Source organism: Chelon labrosus, assembly GCF_963514085.1.
Source record: "Chelon labrosus genome assembly, chromosome: 19".
NCBI classification, from domain to species: domain Eukaryota; kingdom Metazoa; phylum Chordata; class Actinopteri; order Mugiliformes; family Mugilidae; genus Chelon; species Chelon labrosus.
Window position 1 is genome coordinate 6,007,126 of NC_140352.1, and position 23,144 is coordinate 6,030,269.

Sequence of the window (23,144 nt, forward strand, 5' to 3'; positions counted from 1 at the left end):
AATATATAGACTTCACAACCCGGAGAACTAGTGCAGAAAATAACCTTTTTTTTTCTCTCTTTTAATGTTTAATTTAATCATTACATTAACGCATCCACATCAGTCTACAGAAAGTCACTGACTTGCAGTTTTTAATTCATGTGGAAACTCTGTTGAATTTAAGTTTTATTTCTTGAAACCGTCGGTGAATGCTCCACTGGTGTTCAAAAGAAGATTGGTTCGATCATTTCAGACAGATATAAAACACTTTTTTTATTTCTGTTGTTTGTGTCGTAACATGTTTCTCGTTGGCCTATACATTGTTTATGTCAGTTGCACTCATTCAGTTGCATACAGGGTAGTACTGGACACACTTTGATAGGATGTACAACAGTATAGGGGGTGACATCAGTAGAATACAGAAGATAATCAGAAGACTCTTCCATCTTCCATCCTCGTAGGAGCTCTTCTTGTTTCCCAAACAATAATAGACGTTATAGGATTGTCACTGTAAAGTCACTGATTGGGTCGTTGTGTGGGCTCAGTTGTGGAAAAACGCATTGAGATCCTCATACGGCGGCGCCCTGTCGTGGTGCAAATGCACGTCATGGAAAGGTGGAATGTTTTCTGAGTGCGCACCACCACTGCGCGCTCCGGAGGGCCCGAACGGTAGACTGTGGCTGGGTCGAGACGTGGTCAGTCCGGAGTAATGCATAGAGTAATGATAGTTCCTGTCCGTCTCGGAGGACTCCTGCTGCTGCCTCCCTGTAAGTCCGTTGTTCAGGCAGACGGGCGGGCTGGGCTGGCCTTCGTAGTCCGGGCTGTGGTAGTCAGGAGACGTCCCGCCTGGTGGGTACGGGGCCTCGTACCCAGGGGCGTATGTGTGGCCTCGTATGTTGAGTGCACCTGTCCCGGGCTGGTAATGAGGGCTGGAAAGTCGGGAGCACCGGTAGGGGTAGGGGTGGACGGAGAAAGGAGAGGTCGGCATGTGGAAGCGGGCTCCGTCTGAACACGGTTCAGTCAGGAAGTTCCTGGTGTTCAGCTGCAGGCAGCCTGCCACCAGATTGGTGGTGGGCTGGGACAGGCCCTTACACAACATCTGCACGTAGGTCATCACATCTGGACGTTTTCCGTTGCGTAAAATCTCCCCAAGGGCTAATATGTAATTCTTGGCCAGCCTCAGGGTCTCTATCTTGGAGAGTTTTTGGGTTTTGGAGTAGCACGGCACCACTTTGCGCAGGTTGTCCAGCGCAGAATTCAGGTCGTGCATGCGTGTGCGCTCCCGCGCGTTTGCCTTCATTCGGCGCACCTTGGAGCGTTCCGCGCGGGCAGGCGTCATCTTCCGTTTCTTTGGGCCGCGCTTCTTGGGTTTGTCTCCGCTGTTCTCATCCCCGCACTCCTCTTCCTCGCCCTCATCATCCTCGTCGTCGTCGTCGTCGCCGGCCATCTCAGACTCGGCTCGGCTGCTGCCTTCCTGTGGCTCGTCCAGATCCTCGTCGTCCTCGAGGTGGCAGGGGTCGTGCTCGTCGTCCTTGGACTTGCATCCCTCGTTCTCGTTGTCCTCCACCCAGTCGGCCGCGAGCCTCTGGACGTCCGGCAGCACCTCGCTGAACAGACGGCTCAACATTGTGGCAAGCAACCTGCAAGACAGACAGACAGATACTCTTCAGGTGGACGGTTGTGCACCTTGCTTTTACGCACCGGTACGTGCGCTGCAAAGAACAAGAGCCTGTGTCAGTGAGCTCGCACAGAGCCGTAGCCTGTAGGTGGATATCTCTGCAATCACAATTCCCTATAATTGTCTCATAACACCCCGTGGTGTTTAACGCTGAAAGCCAAGATCTCCCTTTTCCTTATGTTATAGCATTCCTGCCTGGTTGATCCAGACAGGAGCCTATCAGAAATACGCATGGAGACACTGATGTATTATTAGGATAAACAGAATTGGTTATAATAAAGATGGGGCCTGGACGTGTGCACAGATTCTTAAACGTTCATCTGTGATTTTTATATTTCCCCATCCTTTACAGTGCTTCCAACGATTTTTAATAAAATAAAAATTAAAGCAGCAGCCTGGGCCACTCTTCGGCCTCGTTATGTGCCCGGATCTGCCCCCACCCCCCCCCCCCCCCCACCTGCAGCCCCGGCGCAGGGAGCGGCGCTGGCCTGCTTCAGATAATCCTCCAGGGACTTACTAGTTGTCCGGGTTGTCCCTCCACAGAACCAATAAATTACCAACCTGGAATTCCAGCACAATCTGGACGGCGAGATTCTAAATATTTATTTTGTTTTAATTATTATTATTTGTCCCAATCAAAAATGATTTCTGTTTTTTTTTTTTTTTTTTTTTTTTTTTAAATAGACACTTACTGTTTCCGTGTGAATTTCAGAAAGTGAAACGAATAAAACGAGACGTAAATGTGCCTTTAATTTGAGCAGAACGCGAACCTTATTTTGGATTCTTCTCCAGACGATGCAGGCCACAGCAAAACCTTTACATGACATTTACCTTTGCTGAACTTTAGTCCGTCTAGGTTACATTTCTGACCAAATGATGACTTTTTCCTTTTATTAAAAATTGAGAGTTTTACGTTTCAACTCTAAACACCACAAGGACAGGTTTTTGTGAAATCATTTTTATTAAAAGCTTGAAAAAATGTCTTTTCCTAAAATAAATAAATAAAATAAAATCATGTTATGACCGACCACTATCAAACCATATTCTATATTAAAATCAAATTTAAAGCCAGCGTAAAAGCTGTGAAATCTCCTCCTTAGAGCTCAGCTGTGTGTGGAGTCCAAGGACGTAGGCAATTTTTTTTCTAATCTTGTAAGCACAATGTAATTAATGCCAACCAATACCTTGTCAATTAGCCTGTGTATCTCTGTGGAGAATTCTACCCCCACGGTGCTTTGACGCGCGTCGTGCAGGAACACACACACACACACACACATATACACAGATACATACATATGCACTCCCAGTGCGCACTTTCTGAGGCAATAAAATGCAAATTGCGAATTTAAAAGTGGCACAGTAGCCTATCTCACGGGGATCAGCGCGGATTTGTAAATGTATTTAAACAGAAACTATCAAATTTGCGTAAAAGAGCCTTGAGCCAATCTCATCAGTATCGCTTGCGAGAGAAAAAAAAAATGTACAAAGAGCGAAGAGAAATAGTCCCTTATTCCAAAACAGGTTTAATCCGTGCAGTTATCTTCATCTGACTCCTTAATTTCCCTAATTTATTGTAGCTGCAAGAGGCACAAAGACGAAAACAAAACCTGATAGTCTAACATTGACTGGAAACGTGTAACCTACCTCCGTGGTGGAGCTCAGTGACGGGGCAAAGCGGGTTTGTTTACACCATCTCTCTCCGGGTGGGCATCACATCCACACGCCCTGCACGGATGCTTATGCAGGCGAGGCGCTGCGTTCTGCTCTCACACCTTTCTCTCCTCTCCCGCCACCCTGCTCTGTGTGCTGCTGATGCTGATGCTGCTGCTGATGCTGCTGCTGCTGCTGATGCTATCCCCAGCCCGAACGCGTGGAGGGATCCGTGTGGCACCTCAGAGGCAGGACTGGGTGGGTTACATACCAGCTCTGATGCCAGGCCCATATGGCTGGCACGTCATTGGCAAGAGCCATCACATGAGAGCCGGTGATTGACATGCGGCCGCATTCACAGAGACTGGCTTCCCCTGGGGGAGAGGGACTCGCCATCTGTCACTGAGCTGAAAGAGAAAATGGAATAAGGAGTGGATGGCACAAAAAAAAACGCACTGGATTCAAACTGCTTCTGTTAGCCTCCATCTTTTAGAAGAAAAAAAAATGGGGTTAATCTCATATGGAAGGTTTAGGAAAACAATCCCCTTATGAGAAATAATTATAGTAAGCCTGTAATAATATCTCTTGAATGAGATCATTCATATAGAGGTACAGGAAACGAGAAACGGTTGGATAGTGATGGTATTAGGCTTACTGTGGGCTAATGATGTGTAGGATAAGCAAAACCTGATGATAGAAATAATCCACATAAGCCCAATGGGAAAACTAATGAACTATTTCAGCAATAGAATAAGACAACAATACCCCAAATAGGCCCTAAAACACTAAACAAACACAATTCATTTCTCAAACTTCCAACAACGGGAAATCAAGCCGAGTGAAAACAACACAAAGGCCCGGGATAAATAAGAGACCCGCCATTAAGATGAGAGTCAGGGTGCAATTGCCTAAACGAGTCAATTGAACTGAGCTAAGCAGAGCGTCTTGGTTTGGGCTGCCAGGCCTGGCACAGGTGCCGGTGGGCGGACTGGTGCCAAAGGTGGCACAGGCACAGATTGCAGAGAGAGGGGCCAGAAGATGGGGCAAGGCAAAGGAATAGAGAGGGAGCGGGCTTTTCATCAGCACCAGGCCACCGAGGCACAGTTTACTGACCACCGCGCGGTTTCTCCATTTTCAGTGAAACAACCTAAATGATTCAAAGATGAGATCTTGTTACTCATTTCAGCCGCTGCCCTTTTCCGTCCTCTGACTGTAACCTACAATGGCAGGGCTATCTTCCCAACATGCTACCACAAGTGTAAATGATGGTCGGCGTAGCTTTGGCCCATTTTTTCTGCAGTAATGTGGTTTTTAAGACAAACAGTTCATTATCTTTTTCAGATGACGTCATTTTCAGGCCTGTAGTTAATTCTTAAGGCATTTAAACAGTCATGTTTATTTATTTCACCACAGTTTATACAAACATCCAGTTATCACATAAAATGAATCATTTAATAGTGAAGGACAGTTGGTTCCTAACATAAGATAAGATGATTTTATTTTTGATAGAAGTCACTGCTTTGTTCAAATCTAATAACACAATCCCGGCTGTGAATGATAAAGAGCTTCAGTTATTAAAAACTACTAGACAGTGATTTATTTTATTGTATTATTCAGACTAGCTTTTAGTACAATATATACACGCAGAGAGAGAGAGAGTGTTGAGGTGAAAAGTGTGAGGTTTTATAAGTACTCTTATATAAATAATGTGCATGGTTGAGTTCACACAGGAGCAGAGAGTCTTATGTTGTCCACTTACATGTGGGTGACATCTGCTGGTAGTAAGAAGCTAGTACAGGATGGTCTCTGTAAGAAGGACCTCACTCAGTTTAGTGATGTTTTCATCATACACCGATCAGCCACATCATTAAAACCACTGACAGGAGAGGTGAATAACATTTAAACCATCTTGTGACAATTCAATGTTCTGCTGGGAAACTTTTGGACCTGGCATTCATTGGTGTGGATGTTACTTAGACATGTAGCACCCACCTAGACCAGACCAGGCACCCCCACCCCATAGCAATGACACTCCTTGATGGCAGCAGCCATCCCCAGCAGGATGCAGCCTGACACAGACACACACACAAAAACACTTTAGGAACAACTAAAAAAAACAAAAACATGAAGAACAGCACAAGGTGTTGACCTGGCCTCCAAATTCACTAGATCCCAAACTGATCAAGTATCTGTGGGGTGATCCACAGAGGCCCCTCCCATCAACATCTCCCCTCATGTGATAGAGACATGAGGACATTGGACAAACCGCTCTCCGTCACACCCACATCACCGGACTATAGAGTGGCAGCGGAGCTCATTCTCCAACAGGCTGATCCAGCTCGACTCCCACAGTGAACGCTACAGGACGTCATTCATACCAAACTCTATCCAGCTGTACAACAACTCACCTTTCTGTAACAGATAGCTCCATGTTATCAGTGTTAATGCACATTATTACACCTTATTAATCCTTCCTATGTATATAACACACATTTACTTCTGTCTCTATTTCTTGTACATTTGTTCATATGCAAATTTTGTAATGTTTTTGCTGTTACTTTGTTATTTTTTTTTTATTCTGTTTTATTTTACTTTTACTTGTGGTTCTCAGGAGTGTTTTCTATGTGCAACTGAGCTCCTGTGACGCTGCAGAAGGCCCATGTCCATTCTCTGATGAGTCACAACCGTTTTGAAGTCCTACACAGTATTAGGAAGGTGGTCATAATGTTATGCCTGATCAATGTATATTGTGTAGTGTATTTTTTTTGCTCATAATGCTCATAATAAATGTTCCATGTGGACTTCATCCATGTTCCCAGGACATTAACAGACAGTCTATAATGTGAGGCCTTAAAATAGGATTGTCAAATATTTGTTTTCATCATTAAATAATTAGTTTTGGCGCCTCCTTGTGGTGGTTTTAAAAACTTCACAGTGGAAGGCAGCACTTCCATTATTATTTACAGAAACATATAAATATGGATTATTTTGTACAGTTTGCTACATAATCCTCTAGATTATTTTTCATCTTTGTCCATTTTAATTTTATCTGAGTGATTGATTTGAGTATAGGATACTGCGTACTGCGCCTATACTGTATCTATACCAAACCTTCTTTGTTCCCAGTGGAACTATTTCAGACATTAGATGGTGCCACCTCCTCATCAGAGCCTTCTCAGGTGTAACGCAGTGTTCCCAAACATATGTTCACTTTTCAAGGTGAGCAGCTCAACGTGAACTGAACTGAGCCACAGATGGGCTGTTTTGAATTTCTAAGGTTGAAGTTTTACCTTTTATATACGGGGAGACCTCTCGGGCAGGCCCGAGTCTGCTGTCAGTGGCAAACTGTGCCTGGAGCTGGCGGAGATCCAGAGGAACTTTCTCAAGTTCGCTTCAGCAGGTGCAGGGTGAGCCTGAGGGCCCGTGGGACCTGGGATCTGCCTTTAATCGAGCCACGAGGAAAATGCGCGGTTAGTCTGGCGAGGAGAGTTATACTCTCTCTACCTTCAATCTGTTCTTGTCACTTCCTCTTTCCCTCTATTTCTGCTCTTCTCTTCAAATGTACAAAACACTTATCACACTGTAGAAGTATTTGCATGTAAATATAACTCAAAACCTCCATCATATTGCCTTGATAAGCCTCTTTCTTTTATTTTTTCATTCATTCATCTTCTGTAACTGCTTGTCCTGTGAAGGGTCGTGGAAGGGTCTGGAGTCTAACCCACAGGGGGAACATGCAAACAGAAAGGCCCCAATCGGCCATGATGGATTAGAACCCGGAACCTTCTTGCTGTGAGGCATCAGTGCTAAGCACCACCTCCACCTGTGCCGCCCCTCTTTTATTTATTTTTGCAAATGCATGTGTCCCCTCTTACCCCACCAGTCCCTCACCTCGCCTCCAACTTAGGCTGAAGCATTCACACACACACACACACACACACACACACACACACACACACACACACACGGATGCATACACACTACAGCCATACGCTTTCTGCACTGCCAACACTCAGCACTGTGCAGGAAAACGGTCGCCATGGCAACGCGTTTCCCCAGCTGCCTCCCTCTTGTACATTTGCTGCACATGCCATATGATATAGGCATAGGTGAGCACTGGGGAAAATAAAACTGTGGTGGTGGTGGTGGGGGCTTTTTACTTAAAGGTTAAATTCAACCAGAGCAATGAGAGACAGTACAAATGCACACAATGCATATGCAGGTATATTTCCTTGCAGGTGCAAAGTACTGTGAACCACTGATGCTATCTTCCTAATTTGCTTGCTGCAGTACCTTATTCAGTTTTAAAGCCCCAACCGTAAAACTGATAGCATAAATCCCTCTCTCTATATATTTTATCTTTTAAAACGTTAGTATTTGCCTATGAATCCCTGAATTGGCTGGCTCAGACATACCTCTGTGACCTATTACGGTCGCTCAGGTTCTGCAGACCGCTGTCTCCTGGTTGTCCCAAGAACAAGGATGAAGCTCAGGGGAGGTCGTTCTTTCTTTCTCAGCAGCAGCCCCCAAACTCTGGAACAGTTTACCTCTGCACATTAGGCTGACCCAGACACTGCCTGTTTTTAAAATCCTTTCTAAAAACTCTGAGAGCTGCTCTTTTTTTATTATTATTATTGTGTTTTAATCTAGTAGTTTTAATCTATCTGACTAGTCCGTGCAGCACTTTGGGCATGATCTGCTGTTTTTAAATGGAAATAAACTCCCTATTAACTCAGTCAGTTAATAAAGTAGTGAAATAGGCTGCTTGGTTTATTACCTGCTGATTCAGTCTGATTCAGTTGCTTCTTACGCTTTTCAAGACACTTCAAAAGTAGGCTGCAACCTAGTGAGTGACAAACTGCCTGAACTCGTGTGACCTCGACTGCAGCTCTCCGCTTTTAGAATCAGCCCCGTCTCGAGGGAAATTGCTTTTTCTGGGGCACTTTTCTTTTTTTAATCACATTCTCAGAGAGTTTCCGACTGCCACTGAATGCACCGCGAAAGCTCAGGCACGCTTCACTCTTCCTCTTCCTCACGTCGCAGGTCAGTGGAAGCAGAGGGAGCGAGAGACAGAAACTGACTGTGCGTGTTTAGTGAGGGAGAGAGGGAGGGAGGGAGAGAGGGGGAGCGTGAGGGAGGGAGAGAGGGGGGGAAGCATGCAAAGCCGTTAAACAGAACTCCATAGACCAGAGGACTGGTGGGACAGAGGGATGGAGCTGGCCTCTTACTGACGCTGCATTTATTATTTTTATTTGTTTGTTTTTAAGAACTACACATACTTATTGCAGTTTTGGCATCCGGAGGGGAGGGTCTCGCAGATCACTACGTCGGATTCTTTTGGTTAGACGTGTGCGCGCTCGGCCTTGGAGGTGCCAGGCTGGGGGACATGGATCCGCCGCTGCCCGCAGACACGGACGCGATGGAGCGAGAGGAGGAGGACAAGGATGCGAAGAGAAAGATTCAGTTCTCCGTGCCTTCCTCCGTGCCCACCCAGCTGGACCCGCGACAGGTGGAGATGGTGAGGAGCAGAGGGAGGTGATGGGGAGCGTAAATGCGCGCACGGAACAGATAGTAGTGTTTGTGTGGAGGGAGGAGGAGGAGGAGAGGGGTCAGATCTGGTTCATATAGGCAACAAACCCTGATTAATGTTATTTCTGTGTGCAGCCCAAATCCTGCAAGTCTTTATTCTATCTATGAGTTTTTAAGCCAATGGCACACATCTGCTTGCCTCCCAACTTTTACCAGAAGTGATCTGAAGCATCAGTCCTTGACACCGAGGCTGACAGACGGTTACATAAGTGGTCTAGCAAGACTTTGCAGAAGTCTGTATTTTGATGTTGCATATTAGCACTCTGTGGGCAGCAGGGTATGGGCAGCACTGGGATTAAGCTGAGCCGTGCAGCCTTAGTTTTTTGGAGCCTTTAAAACTGATGAGACATCTCTGCCCTTCAAACAGAGCACAGGAGGAGAGAGAGGAGGAGGAGGAGGAGGAGGAGGAGGAGGAGGAGAAGTGAGGGCTAAAGCACTCTTTGTAATATTAAAATCGCCTGAGCTACAAAGCCATATATATGAAACGAAATGCTGAAGGTCACATATTTTTGGAAGGAGGTGTTTTTCTAAAATAAATCAAACGTAGCAGCTTATGCTGAATCATCCCAAAGCAAGAGCAGACGAAATATGCTGACACGGTCCTGCACAAACTATTGTAGTGTAATAGTGCAGTGTGAACAGAAATGATGTTGCAAAATAGATGCAGAGGCGCACTGAGCGCGGTGTCGATGCTGTCCGGCCCATAAAGGTCACGGAGGTGACAGACAGAGAATGCGTTTGGACGCGGCGCTGCAGTAAGTCACGCTGAGGTTCGTCCACTTCCTCTGCTTTTAACACAAACGTTTGAATCCCAGGCTGCTCCTGGAAGGGGAATCTCATGGGAGAGCGCGCGTAGCGTCACAGATCTTAAATTCTCACCAGTAGTGGATTTGGAAAATTTTTACAGGACATCTGTTTAGAAAAGCTTCTCTCTGGCTGGACTGAAGAATGAAACTAATAACTCTCAGATATTTAGCATCTGTTGTTTACAGCCAACTTTACTTTACTCTACTGTCTTTACTCCTTCATTTGCTTTTTTTCCCAACAAACTACAAGTATTATCTCATCGACTCTGGCTGGTTTGTTGCATTCTTGAATTAATTAGCTACTTTTCTTTACTTAACCCCCCGGGGATCTTTCATATTAATATTTCTCCTCATTACATCTTCAGTCTTCGGCTATTAAAACTCTTTCCCACGTGAATTTTCCCCAAACGCTCACTGACAGCAACACGAGATAAGTGTTTCCTATAAAACGCTCTGGCAATTTGTTTCTTCCCAGGATCTAGAAAGATTACCGCGAATCTTCGACCCTGGATCTAACAACAACAACAGCAGCATTCTGTAGTTAAAGCATGTGAAAGGTTACAGGGTTCATGCTACACGATAAATCTTGTTCAACCTTTTTACAGCCAATAAATAAATTGACGAGCGTCACCTGTTGCAGATAGGATGGAAATCAGCTGGAAGCTCAAATGTTTTGTGCAATTTTTAGGATACTGGGAATCCAGCTGCGGGGATAAACGGTTATTCAGCCGCGTAATGGTTTTATAATCCATCATTCAGGCGTCCTGCGTGGGAAGCGCTCTTGCTTTTATGCATTGTTTTTCAGTAAATGCAGCCTGCCACCATAATGACTGGATGCCTAATGGTCATGTCATGTGGAATAAGACTCAACTGTACTTGGCATGTGTCTTAGTGCTGCAAGCCACGGCTCTCTAATTGAAGTCAGCATTGCAGTCGCTTCTGGGAAAATGTCTCTAGTTCGGAAGACCTTGACGGCAGCGGACCAGCGACACCAGAGGTTTAACTTTCACAGATGTACCTGTAATCTACCGCCAACGCAATTTCTGAGAATTTGATTAATGAATAATTTACTGCAGCATTAAGGCCAGATCATTAATTGCCTGGAAGGGCATTGTCACATCAATAGCCTTGTCAGAGAGCCAGTGGAGTCCAGTCAAGGGTACTTTGGAAGTTGCGAAGGCCGACCTTGCTGTCATTTTACACTTATTCACCGGCCCGAAGCTTGTAGACTGCGCATTTGCATGGGTCAACCCGCAAAGCAATAACACGGAAGCGGAGGCAGGTGAAGAGATAAGAGCGCGACAGTGTGAATTAAAACAAACTGCACACGGGGGAGGGAAAAAGAAAAAGACGCCCGACAGAAGGCAAGCAGGACAGGCAAAGGGAGGGAAGTCACCAGCCGAGGAGATGACTGATTAAAACCAAAAGAGATTTGCTGAGGTCGGAATCAAGGGCAAGGACGGCTAATGCCAAGAGCCAAATTTTACCGCAGCACATCCAAGAGCTCTGGACTCTTAACAGGGTCTTACTGAACAAACCCACTATACTCCGCTCTGTTCCTCTTTATTCCTGTTTAAAAAGTAAAGATTTGGGTTTGATTATTCGCCGAGGAAGAGGACGCAGTAACTTCCTCAGCGTGTGCAAGCTTGCGAGTGGGGAGTTTGAAGTGCATCCGTCTACATATCCATCCATCTCCAACTAATTTACCAGATGAATAGGGATGAAAATAAAGTTGCACGGTTTAGAAATTTAGAAATGGCTCTTCAGAAACCGGGCTAAATGGCAATATGATTTTCATGTATGTTTTCTTGAACATGTTGTGGTCAAGGGATTATTTTAGTGAATGAAATGAAAGCACAAACCGGGGATTTACTCGTCCGCTGTGTGGTCTTAATTGTTAAGTGGATAGGTTCATTTTGTATAAAAGGCCTCTCTCGGTCATTGTCCCAGTACTAAGAAATGAGGCGGAGGATTAATGATTTACTATGCAGCTTCCATGCTTCAGTTGTAGACCATAAACTGGTTAGGTCATAAACAGAAACTGCAGAAAAATGCCTGAACACATCAGACATGAGTGTTTGCTCCAGCTGTCCACATTCTCAGCAGTATTGTTTTAATGGTTGAACTATAACAGGATACATTATACGCTTTCTCATGATTTTGTATTTTCTAGATATTATCTGTACAGATAGACAGACAGAGTGTGCGTTATCTAACAGGGCAATGCACCAGGTCTGGTTTTAGGAGGTAGAAATGGGCTTCTGCAAAAATGCTGTGCTTTTAGGGGTTCAAATATAACGTCGCTGATAAAAACACAGTAGAAAGTAATGCTTTGCAAAAATTAAATCTATATTCTTGACCTGAATACATGTGCTGAGAACAGACAGCTGTGTGCTGCAGATATGTATAGTCTGTATAAAAACAGGCAGCAACTCAGCACCATCAATAGCTAAAGTTCTAATAACTTTATCAAATAGTTGATGTGCAGCTTCCTTCTCTCTGTTACCACAGGACATTTGATGAAGTTATTAACTGTCCAGAGGATTTGGACCGTTCCTCTGCTAGCGTTAGCATTAGCCTTTTCAGATGCATTTCAGTAGTACTTTAGTTGTATTTCAGGACTGACGTCACGGTAGTATTTCCAGTATTTCCACACACTTGATGAACCGCTGCTAGTTTGCTGCAACGACCCACTGGACTCCTCACCTGTCATGTAGGAGGCGTCCATGTTGTTATTGTCACGTGATCAGTGACTAGTCGACATGATGCTTAAAGCGTCATGACACAGCAGTAAAGTTGACAAACCAACTAGTTGACTAGTCTGTGCAACCCCTAGTTCAAATTGGTTTAAAAACTCACCACACTGCCAACGGAGTGGGACAGAACACGTTTTAGTAGAGGCCAGTAGTCAATCTTTTGGTCAAAAGTTCTTATTACATTACATGTATTTTTGGAACCCCCCCTTACCAGAAACAGTGAGATGTCGTCAGTCAGACAAAAAAAATAAAGCCAGCGCAGAATTGCTAAAACACTTTTAGTGAATAACTTTATAAGTTATGCACAGATAAGCTTGCTTTGAGCAACAGGTCGGGGCCCACACTGATTCCTCGCTCTCTGCCCAAGCCAGACACCCGCTTCGGCTCCCTTCATGCGACACCTCTTTGTACAGTTTTGAATTAGCCAAGAGTTAGGACGCGCTGCCAAGATGGCGACGGCCAGTGCCACCTACGCCAAGCTTCAAAAACTGCTCTTCAGGAAACCTACAGGGTTGATGTCATGGAGAGTTTGTTTGTCCTTATCTGCAGTAGAAGGTTGGCACTCAGACCACTCTCTGTAACAGTTCTTTCTTTTATGCAGGACTCCTATGCGGACTAATATGATTTCACCAATGGGTTGTAGGCTCAGTCACGACCGGGTCACCCCATTTGGCAATAGATGTAGAACAGATCTCTGGCACTTTAGGGGACTATCTTAACTTGTAGCTTGAACGTCTTTGTTATACTAAACTAAATAGATTTATCAGAACATTATTTGGCAAGTGAAATTAGCACTGATGCCTCACAGCAAGAAGGTTCAGTGGTTTGAATGCAGGCCGACTGGGGCCTTTCTGTTCTCTCCGGGTACTCCGGCTTCCTCCCTCCGCCCAAAGACATGCTCATTAGGTTCATTGGTGATTCTAAATTGGCCGTAAGTGTGAGTGTAAATGGTTGTCTGTCTCTTTGTAATAGACTGGAGACATGTCCAGGGTGTATCCCGTCTCTCGCCCAAGCTGGGATAGGCTCCAGCCCCCTCGCAACCTTTCACAGGACAAGCGGTTACAGAAAATGAATGAATGAATGAATGAATGAAAGACATTTGTCTAACAAATCAGTCAATATATACGTAGCACTAATAGAGATGGTGGTAAACAACACATAAGGAGACAAATAATATCATGTTTAATATCAAAGTTTAATCCACAGACAACTATCAGCATGTGAGGAGAAATATGAAACAATCCGATTACCAATCAAATCAGTCGTACAGCGCAGACACCGCTGGTATTTACAGGCATTTCCGACCTGCACAACAAGCACCCGATGAATGTGCTCCCTGCAGGTGCTTGACCTTCCGGCAACAACAAAACACCCAGAAAAGGCCACCACCACGTCTGAATAGGCTCTCAGACAGGTGCTCAAACTGTGGTTTGTTCTTTTGGTCCTACACATGCTTGAGAGCTGTTTATGTGTGTGCTCACATTTATTACACTGACACATTAAAATGCTCATGTTTACACGTTTGTTTAACTTCTAATTGGACGCCTGGCGATTCATATTTAAATGTGTTCCCCCGACAGTGGCAGCAGGTTTCATTGTGGCGCGTTAGCGATGAATATGTATGAATCCAGCTCACAAAGCGGGGAGGAAGCAGAAGCAGTGAGAGTTAGTCCAGAGTGAAGGCTTCCCACACACTGCATGCCTACACTCCTGGCAAACGCTTCGTATCGCGTAACAATCGTACCGCCATGAGACATTATAAAATGGAGAGAGTGATGAATGTGTTGCACATGTTACTTTAAATAACACGCTATGAAAAGATGCTGTTAAGCCTTGAATTCAAAAGTAAAAGCAGAGAAGATGCATTAAAAGTTAAATTACAATTAATGTGTCTGATTAGGACTCTGACAGTGCTGTATTTTTATATTATACATCACTATTTTTGATGCATTAGTGTATAAGGAACACTTCAATGTTTTGGTTGACTGAGGTGGGGATAATTTATGCTATTTAATTTTGTATGAGTAGCCTCAAGTGCAACAATGCACTCTGTTATGTACCTAAAATCTTAATTTACTCTACATCTCTATGATAAATGTAGTGGCTTTATCATGAAATGTTATCAAGTCTGGCCTCAGAGCATGAAAAAATACATGAAAATTAAAGGTTCTCAAGTACAACAAGGGCAAAACTGTACGTATGCACCAATCAGCCAAAACATTATGACCGGAGAAGTAAATAACATTGACCATCTTGTGACAGTTCAATGTTCTGCTGGGAAACTTTAAGACCTGGCATTCATTGGTGTGGATGTTACTTAGACATGGAGCACCCACCTAGACCAGACCAGACACCCCTCCACCCCATAGCAATGACACTCCTTGATGGCAGCAGCCATCCCCAGCAGGATGCAGCCTGACACAGACACACACAAAAACGCTTTAGGAACAACTAAAAAAAAAAAAAAATGAAGAACAGCACAAGGTGTTGACCTGGCCTCCAAATTCACTAGATCCCAAACTGATCAAGTATCTGTGGGATGATCCACAGAGGCCCCTCCCCTCAAAGGCCCCCCCACTAACAACATTCTGTAGCCAGACACCACAGGACACCCTCAGAAGGCCCATGTCCATTCTCTGATGAACCACAACTGTTTTGGAGGCACAAGGAAGACCTACACAATATTAGGAAGGTGGTCATAATGTTATGCCTGATATGTACCTAATACAGTGAATTTATTTTCTGCAAAACACATGCCATACCTATAATCAAATATGCATTAGTGCAGTCAGAACCAAAACATGTGAGAGATATAGAAATTTCATTATTGCATAACTGACGGTTACTGGCACGTAGAAGACAAACAGATGATGAAGTAGTAGCTTCCATGTACGTGATTGTTAGATAAACACTGACAAATGGGATTAAAAAAAAACCTGAATGATTGCAACCAAGTGATGTGAAGAACACCTAGTCAATTTAAATAATCCGTCTGTGACAAGATGTAATCCTCACTCAGGAACAATCTGCATCTTTAGCTTATTGTTACGTCATGATGTGCATTTCCTCTTTGGTCGTCACCGAACAAATCCTCTACAGACGCCGAGTGCAGCACGCCTGAATAAACGGCCGCTGACTGCCGAATCAGTCACACCTTGTTTTTGGTTTTGAGGATAGGGCTGCTTTTGTCCGAGTTTTGCATGGCACTCACACACATATGCAAATATGCGCAAATTCACAGACAAGATTAAGGATAAATGCACATTTACACCTGCAGTGGTGAAGGTAGGTCATTATCAGCCTTCCTGTATATAAACAAATAGCCAAACATTAAATTATCAGGATGGATCGTTGGTTTACTGACAATGTCTTTCATTTTACGGGGTTTCCCTTTTTTTTCTAACGGTGTAATGTTTTCTTTTCCTGCTCACTGCAAAGATTCGACGTCGGAGGCCGACACCTGCCACGCTCTTCAGACTGACAGACCCACCGTCACCAGAGGAAGACAGCGGCCCACACCAGGTACATTAGTACAACGCACTGGTCTTATTTAGTTGTATATTTTCTTGGTTGTTTCTACTAAGCCCTGTATGTACATACGATAACCGCAGCACTCAGAGGCTTGTTCTCAGTGGTAGATATAGACGAGTTTACATTGTGTGGCAACTAGAGGATTCAGCAGGGAGGCGTGGGAGGATAGCACTTGGCAGTTGCCACATAACAATACACTAGGTAAATGGATTTCTCTCATTTCCTCTCTCTTTCTCTTCCTCCTGGTTTCTTATTCTTTTCCATTTGTCTGCAAGCACCGATCAGGCATAACATTATGTCCTAATATTGTGTAGGTCTTCCTTGTGCATCCAAAACAGTTTTGACTCTTCAGAGAATGGACATGGGCCTTCTGAAGGTGTCCTGTGGTGTCTAGTGGGGGAGGGGCCTTTGAGAGTAGGGGCCTCTGTGGATCATCTCACAGATACTTGATCAGTTTTTGATCTAGTGAATGTGGAGGCCAGGTCAACACCTTGTGCTGTTCTTCATGTTTTTTTTAGTTGTTCCTAAAGTGTTTTTGTGTGTGTGCCTGTGTCAGGCTTCATCCTGCTCAAGGAGGGTCATTGTTATGGGGTGGGGGTGCCTGGTCTGGTCTAGGTGGGTGCTACATGTCTAAGTAACATCCACAGGAATGAATGCCAGGTCCAGAAGTTTCCCAGCAGAACATTGAACTGTCACAAGATGGTCAGTGTTACCTGTCAGTGGGCATAATGTTATGCCTGATTGGTCTATCTAAAAAAAATGTTATGGCGTGACTAACATACAGCGGATATCAGTGAGCTGTAAAACACAATTTGCATGTTTTATTCTGCAGTGGGTTCTGGGAGAAAATGGAGCCTTGAAAGCCAAACTGGTTCACATGTCCACCTACCAGCCGCCCTCACTCAAAGGTAAAGAATGCGCTCTCTTTAAATTATTTTGCGTGTGTGTGTTTTTAACTTACGTAACACAATGAAAAAAAAATTGGGAGACCTAATTCTGTTGTGGCAACGGACATGTGGTCTATATCTGTCTGGACTACGTGAATATCCCAAAAAAATGCAAAAAAACAGTTGTGTGCCTCCGTGTGTGTGTGTGTGTGAATGTGTGTGTGAATACATGTGTGAGTTGTGTGAGATTAGGAGCGGAGGCAGCTGTGAGTCTGTTCTGGATCATCCTGGATTATAGGATGGGTGCACAGCTGCAACATGGTCACACAAGCGCACACTCACACACAATCACACAGTGAAATATCTAAAAACACACTGTATTGGTATAAATAAATATATATATATGTGCGTATTGTAATTTTTATTTTTCATGTGTTTTGTGAAAATTGTGCCTTTGACCCCTGTAATCTGGGTGTTCTACTAGATTTATTTGTGTGTATGTCATATATAATGACACATTTTCACCATAAATTCATACATTTTGATATTTTTTCCAAGTCTTAATGAAAAAAGAAAAGAGTTGAAATTTGAATACAAAGTAATCTACCAGATTCTTGACATTTATCCTTTAATAAAACTGTGATTAAACATAAACAGTATGAACTGTATATGTATTCTTATATTCTGTCTTTGCACATGACTCATTAATGGGGAATTACATTACAATTTTTTACAACCTGGACCTTATTTCTGGCATAAAATACGATCAGTTACTCACCCATATAACTTTAGTGTCATTTTTAGTCCTTCTGTAGATATTTAGATCCAGTGGAGCGCCGCGTATATCCATATAGCGGGAGTGACTGGGGCACCAAAACGCAGCCTCTAAATAACACATTATCTGCCACGAAACTCGTTCGTTTCATCAATATTCTGTTATGATATGCTAGTGCTCTTCCCCGTTGAGTCTGGAGATACCTGTTATCTATTTGCGGACGTTCAGCGGTTTGTTGTTCTTTGGTCAGCTGTTCCTCTCTCTACCTCTGCATCCTCCTTTCAACGAGCTCCTCATCCGTATACTCTGGCTCAAAACGGTAAGGACGTCCATCATAAACAAAGTCATCGTCCACAACCTCAGAATCGGAAAAATATACAGCCATGTTGCAAAAAACTAGCAGTAGCAAATTAAAGGTAAACAAGCCGACCGTCGCGGGTGCACATGGTGCTCAGAGATGACATCATCCAGGTCAGAAGTTAGTAGGTCAATCTACAGACCCCAGATGATGATAACAGGTAACTCTGGACTCAGTGGGGAATAGCACTAGTGTATCATAACAAAATATTGGTGAAATGAACGAGTTTCACGGCAGATAACGCGTTATTCAGTGGCTACGTTTCGGTGCCCCAGTCACTCCCACTATATAGCTATATATACATGGCGCTCCACTTGATCTAACTATCAACTCCAAATGACACCAAAGTATTATGGGTGAGTAAACGATTGTATATTATGCCAGAAATAAGGTCCAGGTTGTAAAAAAACAGTAGTTCCCCTTTAACCTTTAGAGGCTGATCCTAACCTTTACTTGCAGGTATAGCAATGCTCCATGTCTCTCTATTTGCAGATGTCCTTCCCTTTTTAAGGGCTTAACACTTGCTTTATGTTTTTCAGCTGTGCAGAGGATGGCCCAAGCCCACTTGTCCTCCCTCGACATGAGGTCTGTGGACAGAGAGGATTCCTCCTCTGACGAAGAAGAGGAGAGCCAGCGGACGCCCTCGGTTACAGGTGAGTGGGAAAGGACAGTCTTTCATTTTTTTTTTGATTTTCCTCTCATCTCGGACTTACAACAAATTCCTCTATATCAGATTTAAGAGAAGAAAGCGGGTCGCTCAGAGATCGGTGTGGCCTGACGGACAGTTCAGCAGTAAGTGGTGACCTCAGCCAACGTGGTGAAGATAAAGAGGAGGCCAAAGGAAGAGGGGAATGAAAGAGAGGATGAGGAAAAAGAAGAGAGGACAAGAGAGTCAGCGAGGAATCAGCATGCATGGCACACGTATGCATCGTGTGTGTGCATGCATGTATGTATGTATGTATGTGAGTGTGTATGTGTGTGGTTTTGGGTCACTGTGTGTGCCTGCATGGAACAAGTGAGCTGAATGTGGAAAGAGACGGTTGAGGAGGAGGAGGAGGAGGAGGAGGAGGAGGAGGGTCAGAATATCAATGAGGGAAAGTTTAAACCTGAGACCTGTGAAGGAAATCACGTCTCGGTTCAGCCAAAGAAGCCGCGGCCAAATCCCAATCAGCAGAGGACGAGAAATGAATGTGGGAACTGTTAAGAACTGTGGTATTTTCATAAATAAATGTTTTTTTTTGTTTTTTTTTTGTTGAATCTCCAGTTTCTGAACTTATGTATAACTTTAGAGCTTTGGGTGCCAGTTTGGTTTCCAGACGCTTGCGTGCAAGGTCAAGGAAATCAAAGAGGAGGATGGATTACAGACGATCTGAGCAGCCACCGCCACTGTAGACCCGATTATATCATATCAGACTAATCCAACTAATCATGATAATGCAGCACAGTTTTATTCTGGTTCGATATTATAAACAGGCTTTTTGTAACACGGGGGATTAGGAAACATGATCTGTTTTCGGACGGCGCGGCACACGTAGGGCTGGAGCGGAAAGAAGAACCGACTTTTTTTTCAACAGCGTAGATGTACACGATTCATTCATGACCCTGTGTGTAAATGATGTTTTGTGCTGGTTGCTAATAAACAAAATTGATGATAGGCTGCTGGTGTTTGTGTCATTGGGGTCCAGACAGACTTGATTTGGTGTTGCACACACATGAAGTCAGCATATAATTTGGCAGTGTGTAGTTTATGGAGCAAATAATAGAACTGAGTTTAAAAAAAAAACAAAAAAACTGTTAGTTTGCAGGAAATACTTAAGAACACGTTCTTTGCTTTTGGTTATTAGTTTCTATTTATCCATCAATTAACACAATTGTGGCCTTTCTGTGTGTAGTTTGCATGTTCTCCCTGTGTCTGCGTGGGTTCTCTCCAGGTTCTCCAGCTTCCTCCCACCGTCCAAAGACATGCTGGTTAGGTTCATTGGTGATTCTAAATTGGCCGTAGGTGTGAGTGTGAATGGTTGTCTGTCTCTCTGTGTTAGCCCTGTGATAGACTGGAGACCTGTCCAGGGTGTACCCCGCCTCTTGTCCGATGACAGCTGGGATAGGCTCCAGTTACAGGAAATGAAAGAAGGAATAACACAATTTAATACAAAGTTTTGGGCTCTTGGCTAATATTTAAGGAAAACCTAAAATGACCAAATACTGACATCTAGTGGCCAATGCCTCTAACTACACTGTGAAATTCTTAGACTTTAAAATAATCACCTAAACTTTAAGTAACGTGCTTTCATATTAATTTATGGGACTGTGAGGCTACGGAACATGGAAATCAATGATTTATTATTTTTATTTTGTTTTTCAGATAGTTTTTTCTTTCATATACCAGCTTGACGCTAAGACAAGAAAACAAAATAAAAACGAGAGCTGTGTTTTTATTCACAGACACAAACTGGACACAGAAATCAGCTCAGCACAGGTCGAAGAGAAGAATCTATCAAAACACCCTGTCTACACACAACTAGATAACTGCTGTTAGAGTTAGTTTCTTTGTATATGGTACACAATATAAGTTAATAAAATATAAGAAATACATTCTTGTTGCTGTAGGGGCTGTGATTGAACTGGAGGAGACAATGTGTGATGACATTTCTAAAAATAATAAGGACTCTGGAAACAAAAAGTATTATTTCAACTTTGAAAAATGCATTTAGAGTAAAATAAAATGGAATAAAGTGAAATATGTCGTGTTGCTATTTTCTTCCTTGGGATTCAGCTTTTTTGAAATCATCAATTTTATTTTAGTTGCTAAACTGCACATTTATCTTAATTTAATGTATCTGGGTAGTCACTTCTTTAATTTCTTATTGTTATTTGCCCTCTTTGCCTTTTCTTTTTACTTATTAATCCTTCCTTGCCTTTACAAAAAACACTCCGGTCACATCATCAACCCCCACCCTCATATCCTGAGGCAGTGTGTAAACTTCCAGCCGGATCAGGGTGTAGCCGCTCTCCTTCAGACTGGCGCAGACCTGGGCCTCGTTCAGGGGCACCACCGGGATCCTGACCCCGGGCCCTCCGAAGTAATAGCTCTCCCCCAAGGCTCCAATGAGCAGGAGGTGGCCGCCGGGCCTCAGGAGCTTCCTGATGTGGCCCAGGGCTCTGGTGAAGGTGGCCAGGTCGGGGCTGACGCTCTCCAAGCAGAAGCAGGACAACAGGCAGTCGGCCCCCGCTGAGGGAAGGGCGTCGGGGGCCAGCGGCTGAGAGCAGTGCACATCAATGGGGAGGATCTCTGTGACGACGCGGCGTAGCTTGGCTGCTTTCTCCGTCCACTCTGAGGGTCTGGCAGAGACAATGTCAACAAATGATGAACTCAGTTTAAAACAGCTGTTGTACATCTACAATGCAATATGTTTTCTGTCTGTTGTTTTAAATGAAAAGTCTTATCAAGTATGGGATGGATTCCCTTAAATTTGGAACACACATTCATGTCTGCCTCAAGATTACTTCTAATCATCCAGCTGATCCCCGATTTACTTTGGTTGATGATTAATGACATTCCCTTTAGTCTGAACATTTGTGCTAAATACTGGAATGCTAATCTGCTCTATGCACTAAATGCAACATTTGCACATTTCAAATTCCGCACCACTGAGACAGTATTGCACAACTAATTGTACCTTACACCGATCAGGCATAACATTATGACCACCTTCCCTAATATTGTGTAGGTCTCCCTTGTGGTGACTCATCAGAGAATGGACATGGGCCTTCTGAGGGTGTCCTGTGGTGTCTGGCAACAGGATGTTGTTAGTGGGGGGGTCTTTGAGGGGAGGGGCCTCTGTGGATCATCCCACAGATACTTCAATCAGTTTGGGATCTAGTGAATTTGGAGGCCATGTCAACACCTTGTCCTGTTCTTCATGGTTTTTTTTTAGTTGTTCCTAAAGTGTTTTTGTGTGTGTCCTGCTGGGGATGGCTGCTGCCATCAAGGAGTGTCATTGCTATGGGGTGGGGGTGTCTGGTCTGGTCTAGGTGGGTGCTACATGTCTAAGTAACATCCACATGAATGAATGCCAGGTCCAAAAGTTTCCCATTAGAACACTGAATTGTCACAAGATAGTCCGTCTTATTCACTTCTCCTGTCAGAAACTTTATGTATCAATGCAAACAAAGGGGATAATTTCCCGTAGGACATACTGTACATTAAGTTTGTGTAATTTGATGATAATAGTCAAATGATTATAACATCTAAGAAGGGATCTTTTCCATACCGTCGTCCCTCCAGCTTGCAGACATGCTGTAGATACGGCGTCCAGTCCAGGCTGCATCCTCCTTCGTCGTGGAGCCAGCGCCTCAGCTCCCGCCGATTCACCTCCAGGAAGTCAGTCAGGATCACTTTACTGAAAACCTCGCAGCCACTCAGCACCTGATAGAGGGTGGGACCCGAACCTATGTCCACCAGGAGCTCACCGCTCACATCACCTGGGAAATGTAGGAGAGGAGGAGTTAGACTTCTGATAATACATGGCCCCATCAAATATCTTGACGCATTTACGGGTAGCATCATTTTTGATAAAATAGTAACGTACCCATTTTATCTGGTGCAATTTTAGACTATTTTTTAAAAATATCCAGACACAGAAATGCATTTGAAGTTTCTGCTTCTATGCTGCGTCCCGTATGACAACTGAAAATATTTAAAGATGCATTTATAACTTTGATTTTAAGAAGAATAAAGGTGTTTAGATTGAAGCAGTAGCAGCAGGAGATGAAGAAAAAATACACCACATAGCAGTTTCTGTGCTCTGTGATCCAGTCTCCTCACCTTCAGTGAAAGCTCTGTGCAGACAGGCCAGTTTCCACGGCACAATACTGTCCTTTCTTGCAAAATCAGCCCTCGGTGGAGTGTAGTTGTACTGTAGATACGCCGCAGGGTCAAATTTCTGGTAGCACGCTGCCATGGCTGCCACTCCATTCTCTATTCCCTTTCCTTCCATCGGCCTGTTTTCTTTGTGGCTCTAACTAGCTTTTCTCTCTCCAGTGATCGGCCTTCGGGTGCACTGCATCCCCTCCCCTGAGCCGACTTATATACCTGAGCGTGTGTGTATCTGTGCTATCGTGTGTGTCTTTGCTTT

The 23,144-nt window shown here is 44.0% G+C and overlaps 2 protein-coding genes and 1 pseudogene across 3 annotated transcripts; 1 reads left to right on the top strand and 2 right to left on the bottom strand.

Moving 5' to 3' along the window:
- Nucleotides 1–520: 520 nt before the first annotated feature.
- Nucleotides 521–3,599, bottom strand: LOC311504073 (neurogenic differentiation factor 2-like; annotated as a pseudogene). Its single transcript has 2 exons — nucleotides 3,302–3,599; nucleotides 521–1,619 (listed from the first exon to the last, which is right to left on the bottom strand). The product of its transcript is annotated as a neurogenic differentiation factor 2-like (transcript).
- A 4,969-nt stretch (nucleotides 3,600–8,568) lies between these two features.
- On the top strand, nucleotides 8,569–19,042 carry LOC311504857 (protein phosphatase 1 regulatory subunit 1B-like). The gene is made up of 5 exons (XM_084568190.1): nucleotides 8,569–8,825; nucleotides 15,897–15,980; nucleotides 16,822–16,897; nucleotides 18,549–18,662; nucleotides 18,743–19,042. Exons 1-5 carry the CDS (start codon nucleotides 8,694–8,696, stop codon nucleotides 18,862–18,864), a joined length of 528 nt encoding a protein of 175 aa, XP_084424316.1. The 5' UTR covers nucleotides 8,569–8,693; the 3' UTR covers nucleotides 18,865–19,042.
- A 1,867-nt stretch (nucleotides 19,043–20,909) lies between these two features.
- pnmt (phenylethanolamine N-methyltransferase) lies at nucleotides 20,910–23,075 on the bottom strand (the record flags this gene model as incomplete). Its single annotated transcript, XM_084566919.1, is given in 4 exon segments — nucleotides 20,910–21,348; nucleotides 22,281–22,491; nucleotides 22,835–23,027; nucleotides 23,031–23,075. Coding segments are annotated over 4 exon segments (888 nt in total).
- Between the last annotated feature and the right edge of the window lie 69 nt (nucleotides 23,076–23,144).